At 44.2% G+C, this 18,534-nt stretch overlaps 1 protein-coding gene across 3 annotated transcripts in view; it reads left to right on the top strand.

Moving 5' to 3' along the window:
- The window catches only part of LOC144755181 (coagulation factor XIII B chain-like), a 1,011,791-nt gene that overhangs the window by 180,896 nt on the left and 812,361 nt on the right, over positions 1–18,534 (top strand). For all 3 annotated transcript variants that reach the window (XM_078643848.1, XM_078643839.1, XM_078643857.1), the window contains exon 4: positions 1,604–1,783. In XM_078643848.1, the coding sequence (XP_078499974.1) occupies positions 1,604–1,783 (180 nt within the window). The remainder of the gene's footprint in view (positions 1–1,603; positions 1,784–18,534) is intronic.

Raw genomic sequence — 18,534 nt, 5'->3', positions numbered from 1 at the left:
TGTAATATATTCCCGTGCCCTGTATGTAAAAGCGGGAAAAAACGTAATCAATAAAAATATTTAAAAAAAAAAAAAAAAAAGGAATCATCCCTGAACCCTAAGTTAAAATAATAAATTAGCAACTGTGGAACTGCATCTGCTGATTTACCAGCGGGTGATGAAAATTGATATAGGGTTATAAAAACAATAGCCTGAATAGATCTTTAAGCTTGTCCATAGGATTATGCTTGTCATGTTGCCAATTGGATGTAAGTCTTTCAAACATTTAAGCACGGTTTTCTGTATATTATTTAAAGAGGATAAAAGAAAGAGTCAAGGCGATCAGTACAAAAAAAAATCCTCGAAATAGTGAAGATTCACTGTCTGTACACCCAGTAAGCTAACTTTGCAAAATATATTCTTCTTATATCTCCTTGATCCCTAAGCCCTATCTGAGTCCACTATTATTCAATATAAATTGCGTAAACTTAAACTACTGTTCATTCTGTAAGTAGAGTGAAATACACTGTCTTGTATTCACCCACACATTTGCCTTATCTAATCATCTTCCCAAGTTTCTGTAGCTATTATGCAGCTGACTTGCCGCCGGCACTCCACTCAGCTCCCTCCACGATGTTTGGGAGAGTTAGTTACATGACTTGCAGGTAAAGGCAAGTGTAGTGTCTATAAAATGTTCAACAGCATGTTTTGAAAAACACTACATGGGCACTGACTGCATCTGAATTTTGGGGGCCAAAAACTGCCAAAATTTGATAGACAAATTTCCATCAGCATTGAAGGATGTCGGTGAGTTTTGCATCAATATGTTTCTACATCTCAGTGGTTCAATCTATTGTAGAACCACAGTTGCGCAGTTAGGCAACGCAAACATGTGGTTGATATCAATTCACTGCCTTGGTGGAGTGGAAAGGTAATTAAAAACGCAAATGTTGTGACATCTGAATGAAGGATATTGGAAGGGGATGTTTCATTTGTGATTTGGGGTCTTTTTCAATTATCACTCTCAGCCATAATGCACAATTGCACTTTCTTAGGGTCAAAGAAATTGGCATGAACGAAACCGAGATAATTGAAGTGTTTATTTACCTGTGTTATGTAGAATTAGTAGATGGCTGTTAATAGCCTTGTTGCCACCTTCTATTGGACATTAACAACTATAAAAGGCCCTTCACCTCGTGCTCCTGCATATATGTCTGGGCTCATCAATCAACAGAAGCTAAAACCCTCTGAAGTTATATTAGCCATTCGGTGTCCTCAGCAGAGAACCGCACTACGTAATTCACCATTCCAAATGCTATATGTATATTTTTTATCATCATATGGAATGTTAAACCTCTATTTACCCAAATACCAATAATACATAACAACTCTATACTTAAGAAGATTTCTTTTACCTTTGTGGTGTAAGGGATAAGAAAATATGATTATTTGTTTTATTATTGACTATGTTTATTTAGTCGTTATGTTTTAGATTTAATGAAGATAAATAATTCAGTTATTTTATAAATGTCTGTACATGGATGACATAGTGTAAAGATAGCAGCGTATTTTTATAATATCTCATGATAAAATGATAACCATTTCAAAATGCTTACTACTACAGGAATGTGCAAATTAACGTTGACTGGCGCTATTAAGACCTACAAGCCCAAAAAGCAATTTTTCGATGTCAATGATACAGTTCAATATGAATGTAATGATGGATATCACAGCTACCAAAGCACCATTGTGGACACATCGGAATGTACAACAGAAGGATGGCGATATATGCCACAGTGCACAGGTATGTTGCCTTGCTTACATCACTGAACTTCAGAAGCAGGAAATGGGCTGAAATTGATCACTTATTTCCATAGGCCAAGGGAGTCGACCTCTGGTCCATTAAGGTCAAAGCTCTGCCAGGTATGTTGTTAATCCATGTGGAATACATTTAGAATCCATGCTTCCTATTCACAAAGGCAGTTCTCATGCAAAATCTATTTACGCACTCTTTCATGGCTTTATGAATTGTCCTCAAAATATCTGAAATGGGAATAAATTGTGAATAATCTTGATCTAATTATTCAAATTAGTAGAAATAGCGATGACTGCCACCTTTGCACTCTTACTGAGCAGGAGTTGCACGTTTTGGGGATGATACATAAGACCTGTACATAAGAGTACCTCTACAGTGCTACTTCCCATACTCCTAAATGATTTTGTGAGATTAATCTTACTGTAACCATTGATGGTTAACATGCTAATCTTCTCTATTGACTACCTAATGCTTATGATTGTTATATTGTAGCAGCCAATAAAGCAGCTTCTGTAAGCCTAGAGTAATTATTTCAGTGAGTAATTTATTATCTTAGATTGATCAAACCCATTGCATATACATAACACATATAAATAACTTAATTTAAACAAGATTAAAATTTGTTAAAAGTCCTTGTGCCATCCATCTTAGAAGTAGGTGCGGTTTAAAAGAACCCACAGGAGAGTGTCTTCGGTTCCAGGGTTTCCTTTCTTCGTACAGTGGTGTCATTTGATTTCAAGGGGGACCTTCAATGGTGCCAGAATTATTTATTCTATTTTATTTATTTGTGCAAATTACCACTGTGCAAGATAGGCCCTCTTTCCTTATGTTTTGTTGTCCTGCTCGGCTGCCTTGGCTCTGCTGTGTATTTGTGTGTGCAGTCTCTTCTCTACTATGTTGAGGAATTTTGTAAAGCGACAGATCTATTGCGTGGAATTAGATTTGAAGCAGACCAGCACCTTCTGTCTGCAGATGTGAATACCAGCTTGGTTGTAAATGGGTTGAAGAAGTGAACGTTGTTCCTTTGTTAGACTTGTGCTAATGCAGATTATGTAGACAAGAACTTCCGGTCCATGAATGCATAGTCATCAGGTGTTGTCTCCAGGCTTCCTCTTCCAGGGTGGAAGGTGAGGTAGGATTAGCATTATACCCAGCTGATATTTAAAGTATTTTTTTTTCAGTGCGATGTTGAATCCTGCAGTCAGGTACGATTGTGGTTTGGCTGCAACATAGTCGTTAAGTACAAGCTAGCCATGTGCCCTTTTTGTAAGGGCGGTCTTATCTCCTGCCATTAACATCACTCTGATGGTGTTAGAGACCACTTTCTTAAAGCTAGTATGGGTCAGTGAGGATTCCCATGCAAATTCTAACCCTAATTGGTTTAGGGAGTCTCTGAGGTATATTCCGGCTGGTGAGGACCCTTTTTGTGACAATTCAGCCCAGAGATGACAATTTAATGTGTTTTGCTCTGCTCCTCTGATCTTATACCAGCATTTTATAAAAGCGCCCCTCTAGCTGTTTCTGGAGCCCAAACTCTAGCCTTATTTGCTCAGGAGAGGCGTCATTTGGAATGTGAAAGATCGCTCTGTATGACCTGGTGATTATTTTTTCCACGGTGTTTGCATCTCTTCCTCGCATTACCTCACTCCCGTATGTCATCGTCAGAATGACTTTCGTTTGGATGACCCAAGTAGGGGTGTCAGTGAAGGCCCGGCATGTGCTCTTCATGGCAAAAGTTACAGTGTTGCCTTTCCATCTTAGTGCTTTTTTTTAGGGTTGAAGGAACCTTTGTTGTCTTGCAGAACTCATAGGTATTTTTTATTCCTAGTTCTATTCGTTGTTTATCCAGGAACCATATAGGTGATGTCTTCTTGGAAAGATTTATTGCCATTGTATTTGTTTTCTTATATTGATCTTAAGTGCATTCTCCTGTGAATATTCCTGTGTTTCATTGAGTAGTGTTGTAGACCAATTGGTATTTGGCTTACTAACACTTGGTCGTCGGCATAAAGAAGGTTGGAGATAGTCGTCTTACTGAGCTTGGGGGCATGCGAATTGCACTTGTCCAGCTGAATAGCACGGAAGCAGGGACGCACCCTTGTTTTAGCCCTTTGGTGGTGGTGATGCGCCTTGATAGGTGTGACCCCATCCCCAGTTTGAATTTTACCCATTACTCTGTGGTAGGAATATGAGTTGCTTTAGAAGGGCTGGTGGTATGCCCCAATTTTCCAGGTTCCGTCACAGTCCTACTTGATCGATGTTGTCAAAGGACAAGCTTTAGTCGATGAAGCACAGGAATAACGGTTGCCTGGCTTGTTTTGTAGTGTCAATCAAGTGGGTTAGGCCATAATGTTAGTAACTGTTCCCATGTTTTTGCAGAAGACAGTCTGGTTTAATGGTATAATGGATGAGGGGGACACCCACGATTTCAGTTCTCCCAGGATTAATCCTGCGTAATATTTGGCATCATTGTTCAGTAGTTTTTCACATTGGCCTTGTCATTCTGCTTGTAAATTGGTGAAATTATTGATCCTTTCTATGATTCTGAAATTATTCAGCTCACCATGATCTGGTGTATTTTGGTTCCATTTGTAGCTGCTTGTCAAGAAATGTCTACCAGAGTTGTATATATCAATTATTTGTGCTAATAAATGTAATGTACTTAAATGGCAAATGTAATAAATCTGTGTTTGAAGGTCTTAGGTCAGAGAGGTTGTATTTTGTCCCAGCTATATCACATGGGATCTTTCACTGCTAGTGTTCTGAAGCACAAGTAATGGAGGCATCTCAAATGGGAACTAAATGTTATATTTTGAACTTGACTCTCAGGGTAATGCGGCAAAGCATTCCAAGTCTTACTCTGCTGTCTAGCCATTACTTTTTTTTGTAAAAAGTAAAATACTCCATTACATCCACTACTAAAGGCTAAACACTATTTAAAAAAATACATCTACCCAAAAGTAGGTTGAAATGCCAATGGTGACACCCTTTAAAGGGTCTCAACCAATCAAGGACACACACTTATTAAAGGTCTCACAGGTCGGGTAATCCCTCAATGTACTGAAGACCCATGCACTGATGATACCTTTAGCAGTTTGCACACAATAACCTCTGTGAGCATACCCTTACAGAAGAGAGGCGTTGCTCAAAATTCAGGTCTTGCTTTTGTATCGCAAAACACACAAGATGATGGACGGAATGTTGCACAATGGCAAAACATTCACCCCCCAGTCACAGATCTGGGTTTAATCCATCGTTATTTTACTCACCAAGCCACCCCAGTTCAGACATGGCCATATGCAAATCAGTCTTGACCCTGTGCCTCATGGGAACAGTGTAGCCCGAACTGCCAAGCCATGTCTTTCCTGGACCGGAATCAAGCATCCTAGGACCGGTTTCTGGCTATCAGCAGTCTTCAGCCAGGATAGCTTGATTCCAGTGGCCTAGTGAGCAAGGGACCCACGTCTGGGCATACCCTTCCCACATAGGGTGAACAGCAAAACACACAAGATGATGGACGGAATGTTGCACATGGCAAAATATTCACCCCCAGTCACAGCTCTGGGTTTAATCCATCGTTATTTTGCTCACCAAGTCACCCCAGTTCAATCAATCAATTAACAGAATTTGTAGAGCGCACTACTCACCCGTGAGGATCTCAAGGCGCTGAGGGGGGGGGTTGCTACTGCTCGAACAGCCAGGTCTTGAGTTGTTTCCTGAAGGAGAGGTGGTCCAGGGTCAGCCGTAGGTGAGTGGGGAGGGAGTTCCATGTCTTGGCTGCCAGGTAGGAGAAGGAACGTCCTCCGACGGTGGACTTCCGAACTCGTGGGACGGAGGCGAGGGCGAGTTTGGCAGAACGGAGCTGGCGGGTGGGTGTGTAGAATGTGAGGCGGCTGTTGAGGTACTTCGGGCCCAAGTCATGGAGAGCCTTGTGTGCGTGGGTGAGGAGTTTAAACGTGATCCTCTTGTTGATGGGGAGCTAGAGCAGGTCTTTCAGGTGGGCAGAGATGTGGCTGCGGCGAGGGATGTCGAGGATGAGTCGTGCTGAGGCGTTCTGAATGCGCTGGAGTCTTTTCTGGAGTTTGGCTGTGGTTCCAGCGTAGAGGGTGTTCCCGTAGTTCAGACGGCTGGTGACGAGGGCCTGGGTGACAGTCTTCCTGGTTTCGGTGGGGATCCATCAGAAGATCTTTCGGAGCATGCGCAGGGTGTTGAAGCAGGATGACGAGATGGCGTTCACTTGCTTGGTCATCGTGAGGGAGGAGTCCAGGATGAAGCCCAGGTTACGTGCGTGGTCCGTTGGTTTGGGTGCGATGCCCAGGGCAGGGGGCCACAAGGAGTCGTCCCAGGCCGAGGGAGATGGTCCGAGGATGAGGACTTCCGTCTTGTCTGAGTTCAGTTTTAGCCGGCTGATCTTCATCCATTCTGCGACGTCTTTCATTCCTTCCTGGAGGTTGGCTTTGGCAGTGGCGGGGTCGTTGGTGAGGGAGAGGATCTGCTGGGTATCGTCGGCGTAGGAGATGATGTTGAGGTTGTGTTGGCAAGCGATGGCTGCGAGAGGGCTCATGTAGACGTTGAAGAGGGTGGGGCTGAGTGAGGTTCGTTGCGGGACGCCGCAGATTACTTCGGTGGCCGCGGATCGGAACGGGGAGGTGGACTCTCTGGGTTCTTCCGGCGAGGAACGAGATGATCCACTCCAGTGCCGCTCCTTGGACCCCGGTGTTGCTGAGGCGCTGTATCAGCGTGCGGTAGCATACGGTGTCGAAGGCTGCTGAGAGGTCTAGGAGGATGAGGGCAGCGGTTTCCCCGTTGTCGAGCAGGGACCTGATGTCGTCGGTAGCTGCGAAGAGAACGGTCTCGGTGCTGTGGTTTGCTCGGAAGCCGGACTGTGAGGGGTCGAGGGATCCGTTGGTCTCGAGGAAGGCGGAGAGTTGTCTGTTGACGGTCTTCTCGATGACTTTGGCTGGAAAGGGGAGGAGCAAAATGGGGCGGAAGTTCTTGAGGTCCGTGTTGTCCGCGGTGGGTTTCTTCAGGAGGGCGCTCAGCTCGGCATGTTTCCAGCTCTCCGGGAAGGTGGCGGTTGCGAAGGAGTTGTTGATGATGTTCCGGATTTGAGGTGCGATGATGGAGTTTGTTGAAGATGTGGTGTGGGCAGGGGTCGGTAGGGGAGCCGGAGTGGATGGTGTTCATCAGGCGGGTGGTGTCTTTGATGCTGACAGCGGTCCAGGACCGGAGGGTGGTGGTGGGGGGCACTGGTTCGTTGGTAGGGTGCGTGGTCTGTGAGCCGAAGCTGTTGTGTAAGTCGGCGATCTTGCGGTGAAAGAACGAGGCGAGTGAGTCGCAGAGATCTTGCGAGGGTGTGATGTCGTTGTTGCAGGCGCTGGGGTTGGAGAGCTCTTTAACGATGCTGAAGAGTTCCTTGCTGTTGTGGGTGTTGTTGTCCAGACGTTCTTTGAATGTTGTCCTCTTGGTGGTGCGGATCAACTGGTGGTGTTTGCGGGTGGCGTTCTTGAGGGCTGTCGTGTTTTCTGCTGTCTGGTCAGGGCGCCAGGCTTTCTCGAGCGTTCGGCAGGTTTTCTTGGAGTTTTTGAGGTTGTTGGTGAACCACAAGGCTTTCCTGCTGCCAGGTCTGCTGGGAATAGTTTTCAGTGGTGCGAGGTCGTCGGCGCAGTTGGTGAGCCACTGTGTGCCACTGTGTGAGGTTCCGGTGGCCAGTTCAGACATGGCCATATGCAAATCAGCCTTGATCCTGTGCCTCATGGGAACAGTCTAGCCCGAACTGCCAAGCCATGTCTTTCCTGGACCGGAATCAAGCATCCTAGGACCGGTTTCTGGCTATCAGCCATCTTCAGCCAGGATAACTTGACTCCAGTGGCCTAGTGAGCAAGGGACCCAAGTCTGGGCATATCCTTCCCACATAGGGTGAACAGCAAAATACACAAGATGATGGACGGAATGTTGCACAATGGCAAAACATTCACCCCCAGTCACAGACTTGCTTTTGTATCACCACAATCGTTAAATGCAAATTATAGAGACAAACAAAATACACATCAAACTTTCAAGGTACTATTTATTTATTTATTCACCAAATGGTATCCTGGCACTGGCCATAATGGTTAAAGGTGGAAAAAAGAGGGAAGGACCATGAGAAAAGACAGATCAGAGCTCCAAGGACAGGGACGACTCAGTTCCAGTTACTTTGGAAAAAGCCAGGTCTTGAGTGCCTTTCTAAACTTTAACAAGTCAGTTGTAGTTCTTAGGAGAAGAGGAAGTGAATTCTAGAGCTTAGTGGCCCAGACGATAAAAGTCCTGCCTCTTAGCCTGCATTTGCTAAACTTGGACTCACAAAACATTGCAGTAGTATAAACAACTAAAAACAATGCTTCGGACATCCAAATGTCTAGAACAAGATGGAAGCAACAGGAGGATCTTCCAAAGGGTTTTCAAGAGCGCAAAGCAAGTTGCAGCCATTTTATTTACATGACTTTCCACACAGTTTGTCGTCAAAGGTGACTCCCAGATTCCGAAGTTTGTTAACAGGAGCAACAGGCCCCTTAAGTGTTCCAGGTCAGAAATTGGGGGATAAAACCTCTGGGATTGTACAGGCAACGCAGAAGGGTATCTCTGTCCTATCCTCATTAACTTTCAATGAGTTTAGCCTGAGACGCTGAATAATGTCAGTCATGCACTCATTACAGGCCAAAGAAACAATAAGCTGAGTGTCATCAACGTAGTTAATTAAAGCCACTTTATGAGACTTAATAAGTCTAATCATTGGGCCATTTCGATGTCAAATACACTGGGCTGATGGCAGAGCCCTGTGGTACTCCCTGATTAGTGGCCCTGATCTGGGAACAATAAGGAGGTAGAGCCACTACTTGACTTCTATTCTGAAGGAACGAGCACAACCATTGCAAAGCAGTTCCACACACCCCAATTGACTCCAGCCAAGCTAGAAGGGTGGCATGACACACAGTGTCGAATGTGGCCGAGATGTCCAATAAGATCAGTGCCGCTGACTGCCCTTCATCAGCTCGCATCCTTAGCTCGTCCTTTGCAGTAATCAAAACTGACTCAGTACCATGGCCAGGCCTAAATCTGAATTTTTCTTTCTTCCAGTAGCTGGTATTTTCTATAAATTGGACTAAGAACCTGCTAACATCACGTTCTACAATTTTCACCGGAAATGTAAAAAGAGAAATGGGTCTGTAGTTATTCATGACAGCTGGATCAAGAGATGGCTTTTTCAAGATAAGTGTGACTATGGCATTTTTCCATGCAAGTGGCAATGTGACCAAATGCAGAGATTAATTCCAGATTGGCCTTAACAGGGGACAAAAAGTGTGTGCATATTCCTTCCAGATTTCAACTGGGAGGACATCCACGGGTGAGCCTGACCAAATAGTCATGGCTATAGAATTAAAGCCTTTCACGGACAAAGGGTTAAAGCCATCTAATTTGCCCATTGCTTATTGGACACCACGTTAGGTGGCAGTACATATGAACTGTTCCTCTGTTCTACTATTCTTCTATCACCTTTCAATAACAGAAACAATATACGCAGTGATTTGCTAGCAGCATTATCTGATGATGGGGTGTTCCAAAACCTGGTATCAAAGATGCATGCACCACAGAGCCTTTTACTACAAAAGTAAACTCAAGCACATTGTTTGCGCCTAACTTATAGAGAGACAGTGGATTTACCCTATTATCACTGCTGAAACATCTATCCAACTGGCAAAAGTGCACTAATGATTAGTTTTATTCAAGATTAGTTAGTGGTGCAGAACATTCTAAAAGTCAATGCACTGTGGAAACCCCACCACCCATATCATCAGCTCTCATGCAGTTATTTAAATGGCTGCCTGCTGTGCCAGACAGAGATGGGGATCTGCATGACAGGAGTGCCAGACAGGCCATTCTGCCATTTCCTCAGTTGGATGGAGGTAGAGCGGCTGCTTTCAGACACAAAGGTCTGCCACAAGGCAGCCATGCCTAATGGTCCCTTTCTGGTTACAGACTCTTGCAGTATGGTCCAGTTTGATCATACTTGCAAAGGCTAATTAATGTTGGTTTCTGCCCTGCCTTGCACATGTGCGGTAACGTGCTATCTCATTGATTGAATGTAGTGTTTTATTCACACTGAGTTAAAAATAGATATATAAATAAAGAATGTATGTGGGTCATGATCCGAGAGGGCAGACAAACATCCAATAGAGGCATTCAGTTGAGCTTCTGGTTTCACCGTTCTGTATCATTTCAGTCTCTTTTCAGCAAGAACAAATCGATCCCTCTTTACTAGTTCACCAGTAGTCAAATTTATCAAGGAACCATGGGGTTATGACGATATAACGTTGTGAATTTCAAAAGTCACTAATTTAAACAAGCATTGAAAATGCAATAGGTCCCGCCTTTGATTAAGTTAAAGCCATTTGCTTTGCTAATGGCATTGTATAGCAAAGCAAATGGCGTTAACTTAATGAAAGGTGAGACCTATTGCATTTTTCATGCCATACTTTTGTCCTGAATTTTGACTTCTTGTCCTGTATTTTTGTCCTGAATTTTGACCCTTTGTCCTGAATTTTACACTCACCGTCCTGAATCTGCACCCATGCCAGTTGATCACCCTACAGAAGGAATGGCTGCTTTAAGAATGGCTGATCCTCTTCTACAATGGCACAGATGAGCAAAAGAATGATTGCGTGAAATACTACGCTGAAGCTACCAGTGATTCAGTATAATTCGAGCATTCTCTCCCTCTCAGTGAGCCAGCCTGGGCCATGTGCCAGTAAGTGGGCACCGTAGCTCGCTTTGCTATGAGAACTCAAGCTGTCTTCATTGGTGAGGTCCAAGAAAGCCAAAACACGCTCAGGGTCTTGTTCCCCCTATGAAGAGGTTCAGGCCAGGCTGCTCCTCTCGGAGGTAGGCCATGATGGTCAATTGGTTTGCGGTCGGTCCTTTACTGCAGTGCCAGCCACAACACGCGCAAATGCTCAGATTCGTTTCCATTTTATATTACCTACAACAAAGTCAGGGCTATTGGCTTCGTCAATAGGTGTTAGTTGCATAAGATAAATAAGCAGCAACTATCGCTTGTATATAATATTGAAAAAGCTTCCCCTTAAAGCCTGGTGACACCACGATGATGCTGCTCACGAGTTTCAAAAAGAGAAGGGAAATCCAGTTAGAAAATAATTCTCCTTAAAGGATTTCCCTTCCCCTGAACCCCACCTGGCATGACGTCATGCCGTAACTTCTCCACTAGTGAGAAGTGAGCAGTGTGAGCACACGCACATCGGAGTGCCTGCTGTCACCACCGTCCGGGAAATAAAGGACCGCCTGTGCCAGGGCACAAAAAAGAGCCCGATAGAGACCTGTTTCGAGGGCCCCGTTAAAAAACTCCTGGTGCTCAGCACCAGTGAGACCCGGCCCATTTAAAGCCCTGGCTAGGCCTATGCATCGACTGAAATAACAATGAAGGGAGGTAGAGTAAAAAGATAGGATTCCTACTCCACAGGCACTGATAAATAAACAAGAAGAATCCTACTTCCAGTGTGCACCACAAGGATGGGGAACACTCAGGGTTGTGTAAAATACCCCTCACACACCAACAGGCCCCTTGGTGTCATGCTTCATCATCGGGGTCTTCGCACCCCGCTAAAGGGATGTGGCACGCTACGACCTGTGACTACGCGGGAGCGTTGACAAGAATTGACTATGTGTGGTGTGTGTTGAGTGCATGTGAGGGGATTAATGTGAGTGAAGGGTGTAGTGAAAAATTAAAAAGTACCTGGCTAGTGGGTGGTGCGAAAAAACTTTATTCCGTACCCCTAGCTGGTGCTATTAAAAAGATGTGCAAAAAAGCGAGGTTAGTTGTCTTAATTAGGGACAAAACCTCTGGTGTGCATCGACATGTTTCGGAACTGGTGTTCCTTCTTCAGGACGGGGCACAACTTCCCAACCCTACTCACGTATTCCTATAAAAAAGTGTTATCTTAATTATCTTTTTACTAAAAAGTGATAACAATCTCATGAAGGCTAACAATGTGCCTACAGCGGTATCTTTGGTTCATGCAATTGCATGCCCTGAAAAAAAGAAAAACTCAATTTAGTTTGGTTACCATATAGGACTGGCTCAGACAGGTGCAGTCACCTGGAGCCCCAAACAGTTAAATTAACCTGTAAAAAAGAGGGACATACATGACACACAACATACAAGACACACTTAAGGTTTTTTATATTAGTTCTTTTTGGACATACTCATGGTCACTGTTGTATATTGCGTCATGAGCATATCCAGAACATCAAGGTAGGTAGGTGGATCCACAATCTGTGAGGGTAAAGAAGTGGTTTCAGTGTTGTTACTCCTTTTACTCACTGTTTGACTCCACGCTAGATCTGGATATCTGAGAGTTGCTTTTGTGTGTAATATACTCACGAAATCCGCCTAAATTGGCCTCCTTCTACCACCCTGTGCTGCTCCGCTGTAAATGCGATAGCGAGCGACATTGCGGTATATATTGGGGATTTAGGTGTTGTCTCATTCGTTAATTGGCGGAAGTCGGAAGATGGCCATATAAGGGACATCCGTATCCCCGCCTATCGTATACATGTTCACGGTCTCAATGTAACATATATCCTTTTCTCATTCGTTAATTACCGGGTTTTTTTGGCAGACCAAATAAGGAGTATCCGCTTCCCTGCCTATCGCGAGCCCGGACATGAGTTCCTGTTGACACGGGTCCTTCTGGGCATGCCTGGTTATTGAGCTTTTCGAAGAGCACGCGCATATCGTATTCACTGCGCCTTGGTTTGCTAGTTACCGGCGCATGCGCGGACGTATGAATCATCTCTCTGTGTGGCACTGATCTCGTGCGATGTATACCATCTTGGGCCATCGGAAGTACTGTTGCTTTTCCCGAATTTTGAATATTGCTTATTTCATTTCTGGGGCATCCCATAGGGCGATCCATAATTCTGTTTGTCAGCATGGGCAAAGGCATGAACAGAAAACGTTATTAACACTCTCCTAGTCCATTTATGTGCATGCTTTTTAAGGGCGTTCCGTAATTTCTTATATCGTTCTCTGTGGGAAAGACATATCAGGTTGATTTTGGTCTTATAGGCCCTTCTTTTTCTGAAACCAAAAAATGAATTTAATGACGTTGTAGTGTTTCAATTATAGTCCAGTAATTTGGCTCCATGGAATGTCGTCATTAAGACCTGTAATGTGGGTTCCCAAGCGAAATACCCATCGTTGTTCTTTCTGGAACAGGCCTGTTTCAGATGTTAGACGTTCGATAACCGTCCAACGTAAATCATTAATGCAATGCTGACGTTCCAAAAAATGTGATGCCATCTTGGTGGTCGTTTTTTTACAACGTATGTTGCTTTTGTGTTCCCCTATCCTCACTTTGACAGGTCGGGTGGTCATGCCTATATATTCTAGACCACATGGGCACGTTATCATGTAGACCACGTTCTTCGTGTTACAATTGGAGAACTGGCGTTGTTCCCATGATGTGCCATTTCTAAAGGTTAGGGTTTTGCTTTTTTGGGTTTGATGACAGCAGCTGCAATCGCCACAGGGGAAGTGTCCTTGGACCCCAGTCACATTCTGTCTTCCAGTGGGGTTTTGTCGTGGTCTAGTATGTACCAGCATGTCTTTAATGTTTCTGCCCCTCCGGTGTGCATGCATTGTTTTCTCAAAATCCAGGTCTCCACAGTTCAGTATTCCCCAATGTTTGTTTATGACTTTCGATACCTGGTTCGATATGGATGTATATGTCGTAACACAAATTGGTCTTTTGTTTGCTCCTTTGTCTTGTGGATTGTTTTCTAGAAGTGCCTCCCTGTGGTTGTTCCTTGCGCGTTTCATCGCCTTATCAATGGTTTTGACAGGGTATTGTCTCTGTATTAGTTTGTTTTTTAAATCTTTGGCCTGTTTGTTAAATTGGTTCAATTCTGTGCAGTTTCTTCTGAGTCGTAAGAATTGACCATACGGTAGATTCTCCCTTAGATGTCTGGGATGGAAACTATCGTATCGCAACAAACATATTTCTACTGTATCCCGAAGATACATAAAAACATCGAAAATCCACCGGGAAGACCCATTGTTTCGGGGATTGGGTCGATTCTGGAGCCATTGTCTAAATTCTCGGATGCTTTCCTCAGACCAATGGTACAATCTACAAACACATATTTGAAAGACACAAAAGCGGTCTTACAGCTACTGGAAGAGAAGGAATTTGATCCATCCACACAGCTCCTACTAAGCCTCGACGTGGAGAGCTTATATACGAGCCTGCCTCATGAGGAGACACTACAGATCATAGAGGAAGTGCTCTTCAGTAATACATGGAAGTACCAGACACCAAGAAACCTGGTCCTAGAATGCATCACCATGGCCTTGAAAGACAATTTTTTCAAATATAAAGAGACCCTATACCTACAGACCCATGGAACAAGCATGGGTAGTACTTTTGCCCCAAGTCTAGCGGGACTATACGTCCACCATCTGGAACAGCATAAGATCCTACATGAAGACAATCCATACCGTTCCCAGATTAACACCTGGAAACGGTACATAGATGATATCTTCATCATATGGAATGGGGATATAAACAGTGCCACGAATTTTGTAGCTTGGCTCAACAACCAGAATGAGTACCTGAAATTTACCAGTACTATCTCCAACACATCAATGGTTTTCCTGGATTTGAATATATACACCGAGGAGGGAAGGCTGAAAAGTACTACCCATTTTAAACCCACCTCCAGGAACTGTTTGTTGCGATACGATAGTTTCCATCCCAGACATCTAAGGGAGAATCTACCGTATGGTCAATTCTTACGACTCAGAAGAAATTGCACAGAATTGAACCAATTTAACAAACAGGCCAAAGATTTAAAAACCAAACTAATACAGAGACAATACCCTGTCAAAACCATTGATAAGGCGATGAAACGCGCAAGGAACAACCACAGGGAGGCACTTCTAGAAAACAATCCACAAGACAAAGGAGCAAACAAAAGACCAATTTGTGTTACGACATATACATCCATATCGAACCAGGTATCGAAAGTCATAAACAAACATTGGGGAATACTGAACTGTGGAGACCTGGATTTTGAGAAACCAATGCATGCACACCGGAGGGGCAGAAACATTAAAGACATGCTGGTACATACTAGACCACGACAAAACCCCACTGGAAGACAGAATGTGACTGGGGTCCAAGGACACTTCCCCTGTGGCGATTGCAGCTGCTGTCATCAAACCCAAAAAAGCAAAACCCGAACCTTTAGAAATGGCACATCATGGGAACAACGCCAGTTCTCCAATTGTAACACGAAGAACGTGGTCTACATGATAACGTGCCCATGTGGTCTAGAATATATAGGCATGACCACCCGACCTGTCAAAGTGAGGATAGGGGAACACAAAAGCAACATACGTTGTAAAAAAACGACCACCAAGATGGCATCACATTTTTTGGAACGTCAGCATTGCATTAATGATTTACGTTGGACGGTTATCGAACGTCTAACATCTGAAACAGGCCTGTTCCAGAAAGAACAACGATGGGTATTTCGCTTGGGAACCCACATTACAGGTCTTAATGACGACATTCCATGGAGCAAAATTACTGGACTATAATTGAAACACTACAACGTCATTAAATTCATTTTTTGGTTTCAGAAAAAGAAGGGCCTATAAGACCAAAATCGACCTGCTATGTCTTTCCCACAGAGAACGATATAAGAAATTACGGAACGCCCTTAAAAAGCATGCACATAAATGGACTAGGAGAGTGTTAATAATGTTTTCTGTTCATGCCTTTGCCCATGCTGACAAACAGAATTATGGATCGCCCTATGGGATGCCCCAGAAATGAAATAAGCAATATTCAAAATTCGGGAAAAGCAACAGTACTTCCGATGGCCCAAGATGGTATACATCGCACGAGATCAGTGCCACACAGAGAGACGATTCATACGTCCGCGCATGCGCCGGTAACTAGCAAACCAAGGCGCAATGAATACGATATGCGCATGCGCGTGCTCTTCGAAAAGCTCAATAACCAGGCATGCCCAGAAGGACCCGTGTCAACAGGAACTCATGTCCGGGCTCGCGATAGGCAGGGAAGCGGATACTCCTTATTTGGTCTGCCAAAAAAACCCGGTAATTAACGAATGAGAAAAGGATATATGTTACATTGAGACCGTGAACATGTATACGATAGGCGGGGATACGGATGTCCCTTATATGGCCATCTTCCGACTTCCGCCAATTAACGAATGAGACAACACCTAAATCCCCAATATATACCGCAATGTCGCTCGCTATCGCATTTACAGCGGAGCAGCACAGGGTGGTAGAAGGAGGCCAATTTAGGCGGATTTCGTGAGTATATTACACACAAAAGCAACTCTCAGATATCCAGATCTAGCGTGGAGTCAAACAGTGAGTAAAAGGAGTAACAACACTGAAACCACTTCTTTACCCTCACAGATTGTGGATCCACCTACCTACCTTGATGTTCTGGATATGCTCATGACGCAATATACAACAGTGACCATGAGTATGTCCAAAAAGAACGAATATAAAAAACCTTAAGTGTGTCTTGTATGTTGTGTGTCATGTATGTCCCTCTTTTTTACAGGTTAATTTAACTGTTTGGGGCTCCAGGTGACTGCACCTGTCTGAGCCAGTCCTATATGGTAACCAAACTAAATTGAGTTTTTCTTTTTTTCAGGGCATGCAATTGCATGAACCAAAGATACCGCTGTAGGCACATTGTTAGCCTTCATGAGATTGTTATCACTTTTTAGTAAAAAGATAATTAAGATAACACTTTTTTATAGGAATACGTGAGTAGGGTTGGGAAGTTGTGCCCCGTCCTGAAGAAGGAACACCAGTTCCGAAACATGTCGACGCACACCAGAGGTTTTGTCCCTAATTAAGACAACTAACCTCGCTTTTTTGCACATCTTTTTAATAGCACCAGCTAGGGGTACGGAATAAAGTTTTTTCGCACCACCCACTAGCCAGGTACTTTTTAATTTTTCACTACACCCTTCACTCACATTAATCCCCTCACATGCACTCAACACACACCACACATAGTCAATTCTTGTCAACGCTCCCGCGTAGTCGCAGGTCGTAGCGTGCCGCATCCCTTTAGCGGGGTGCGAAGACCCCGATGATGAAGCATGACACCAAGGGGCCTGTTGGTGTGTGAGGGGTATTTTACACAACACTGAGTGTTCCCCATCCTTGTGGTGCACACTGGAAGTAGGCCTATGCATCTTCATTCTGTACTATGGTGATTTATATGCCAATAAAAATTTTGAACATAAAAAAAAAACAATTAAAAATCAAGGCCATCCTGCAGGAGGAAAGGTAATGGGGTCTTTCATGATTGGGTAATGGCGGCCCACCCAACAGTGAAACCAGAAACCAGCAGCCCACCAAGGAAAGGACGAAGTGGCAGAATGGCGCGTCTGACCCTAAATGCTGCAATCATAAAAATAAAAAGCTTTGAATATTTAAATACCACCGTCTCAAATATTAGTGCGCTCAAATAGCGCTGCGACAAGACAAATACGGCTGCAGGCGCGAGCGGTGGGCGGGTCAGCAGTCTAGTCAGCTGCACTTGTGTGCAACCACACCCTTGGCATCGGGTCTGCTTAATTGGGTCAGGCTGGGAGAACAGGCATGTGTTGGGTAGCGCTGACTCCAGTGCACCAGACCTGAAAAACACAAACAACTTTTGGGGTGTGCGGTGTGCAGTTTAGGCAGGAAGAAATGTACGATCGTGTGTTAGTAATGCAAACATTTACCCTTCCCACTGGACACATCCCTGTGTGAATTGCCTCTTAACACGCAGACGTTGCAAAGTGTTTTAAAGCAGTTTATAACCACGATGGTGCAGTCACTCGAGGTGCCTCTCCACTCGCAAAACACCAAGCTGGGGACCCTCAACAACAAAAGGAACACTCACCTCATACTCAGGGCTCTAATGCACCAGGACAAAGCAGCCATGTCAGACAGATGTTACCTCGTGGAATGTAACGTGCAGGTGCTGTAAGGCATCCCTGTCAAGAAGTGCTTAACAGCAGACCTGTTGAGAAGTGCTGGTACTGTCCCACTAAAAGTGCAGTAGCCCCACTGAGACCTACTTGCATGGTCTCATTGAAAAAAATATAGACGCCCTATTGAGAAGTGCTGGTACTGTTCCATTAAAAGTGCGGTAGCCTCAAGGACAGAAGTAGTGCTGAGAAATACTGATACTGTCCACTTAAAAGTAGGAAAGCCCTGCTGAGAAGTGCTGGTACTGTCCCATTCAATTCATAAACAATATGATTCTACCCTGTATAATAAATTATTTTCTGTTTTTTGTTTTTTCATGACCCAGAAACAAGTGTTTGTTGCTGATCCTTGAAATGTCCAGGAAAAGTATTTTTAAAATACCCCTCACACACTATGAATCCCATAGTGTCATGCTTCATCATAGGGGTCTTCCCATCCCGCTACGGAGTGGGGCGTGCTACGACCTACGAATACACGGGAGCACTTGGTTTTGTGAAAACTGGCTATGTGTCGTGTGGGAGTGAGAGTGGTAGGGTCCGTGAAAGATACGAAGTAGGGGTTAAAAATTCCCTGGCTAGAGGAAAAAACAAAGTCCCCACTGCTTTACTCATCAGGACCTAATATGATCACTACTACACTCAAA

This window comes from Lissotriton helveticus, chromosome 1_1, assembly GCF_964261635.1.
Source record: "Lissotriton helveticus chromosome 1_1, aLisHel1.1, whole genome shotgun sequence".
NCBI lineage: Eukaryota > Metazoa > Chordata > Amphibia > Caudata > Salamandridae > Lissotriton > Lissotriton helveticus.
This window is presented reverse-complemented; position numbering and strand designations above follow the sequence as displayed.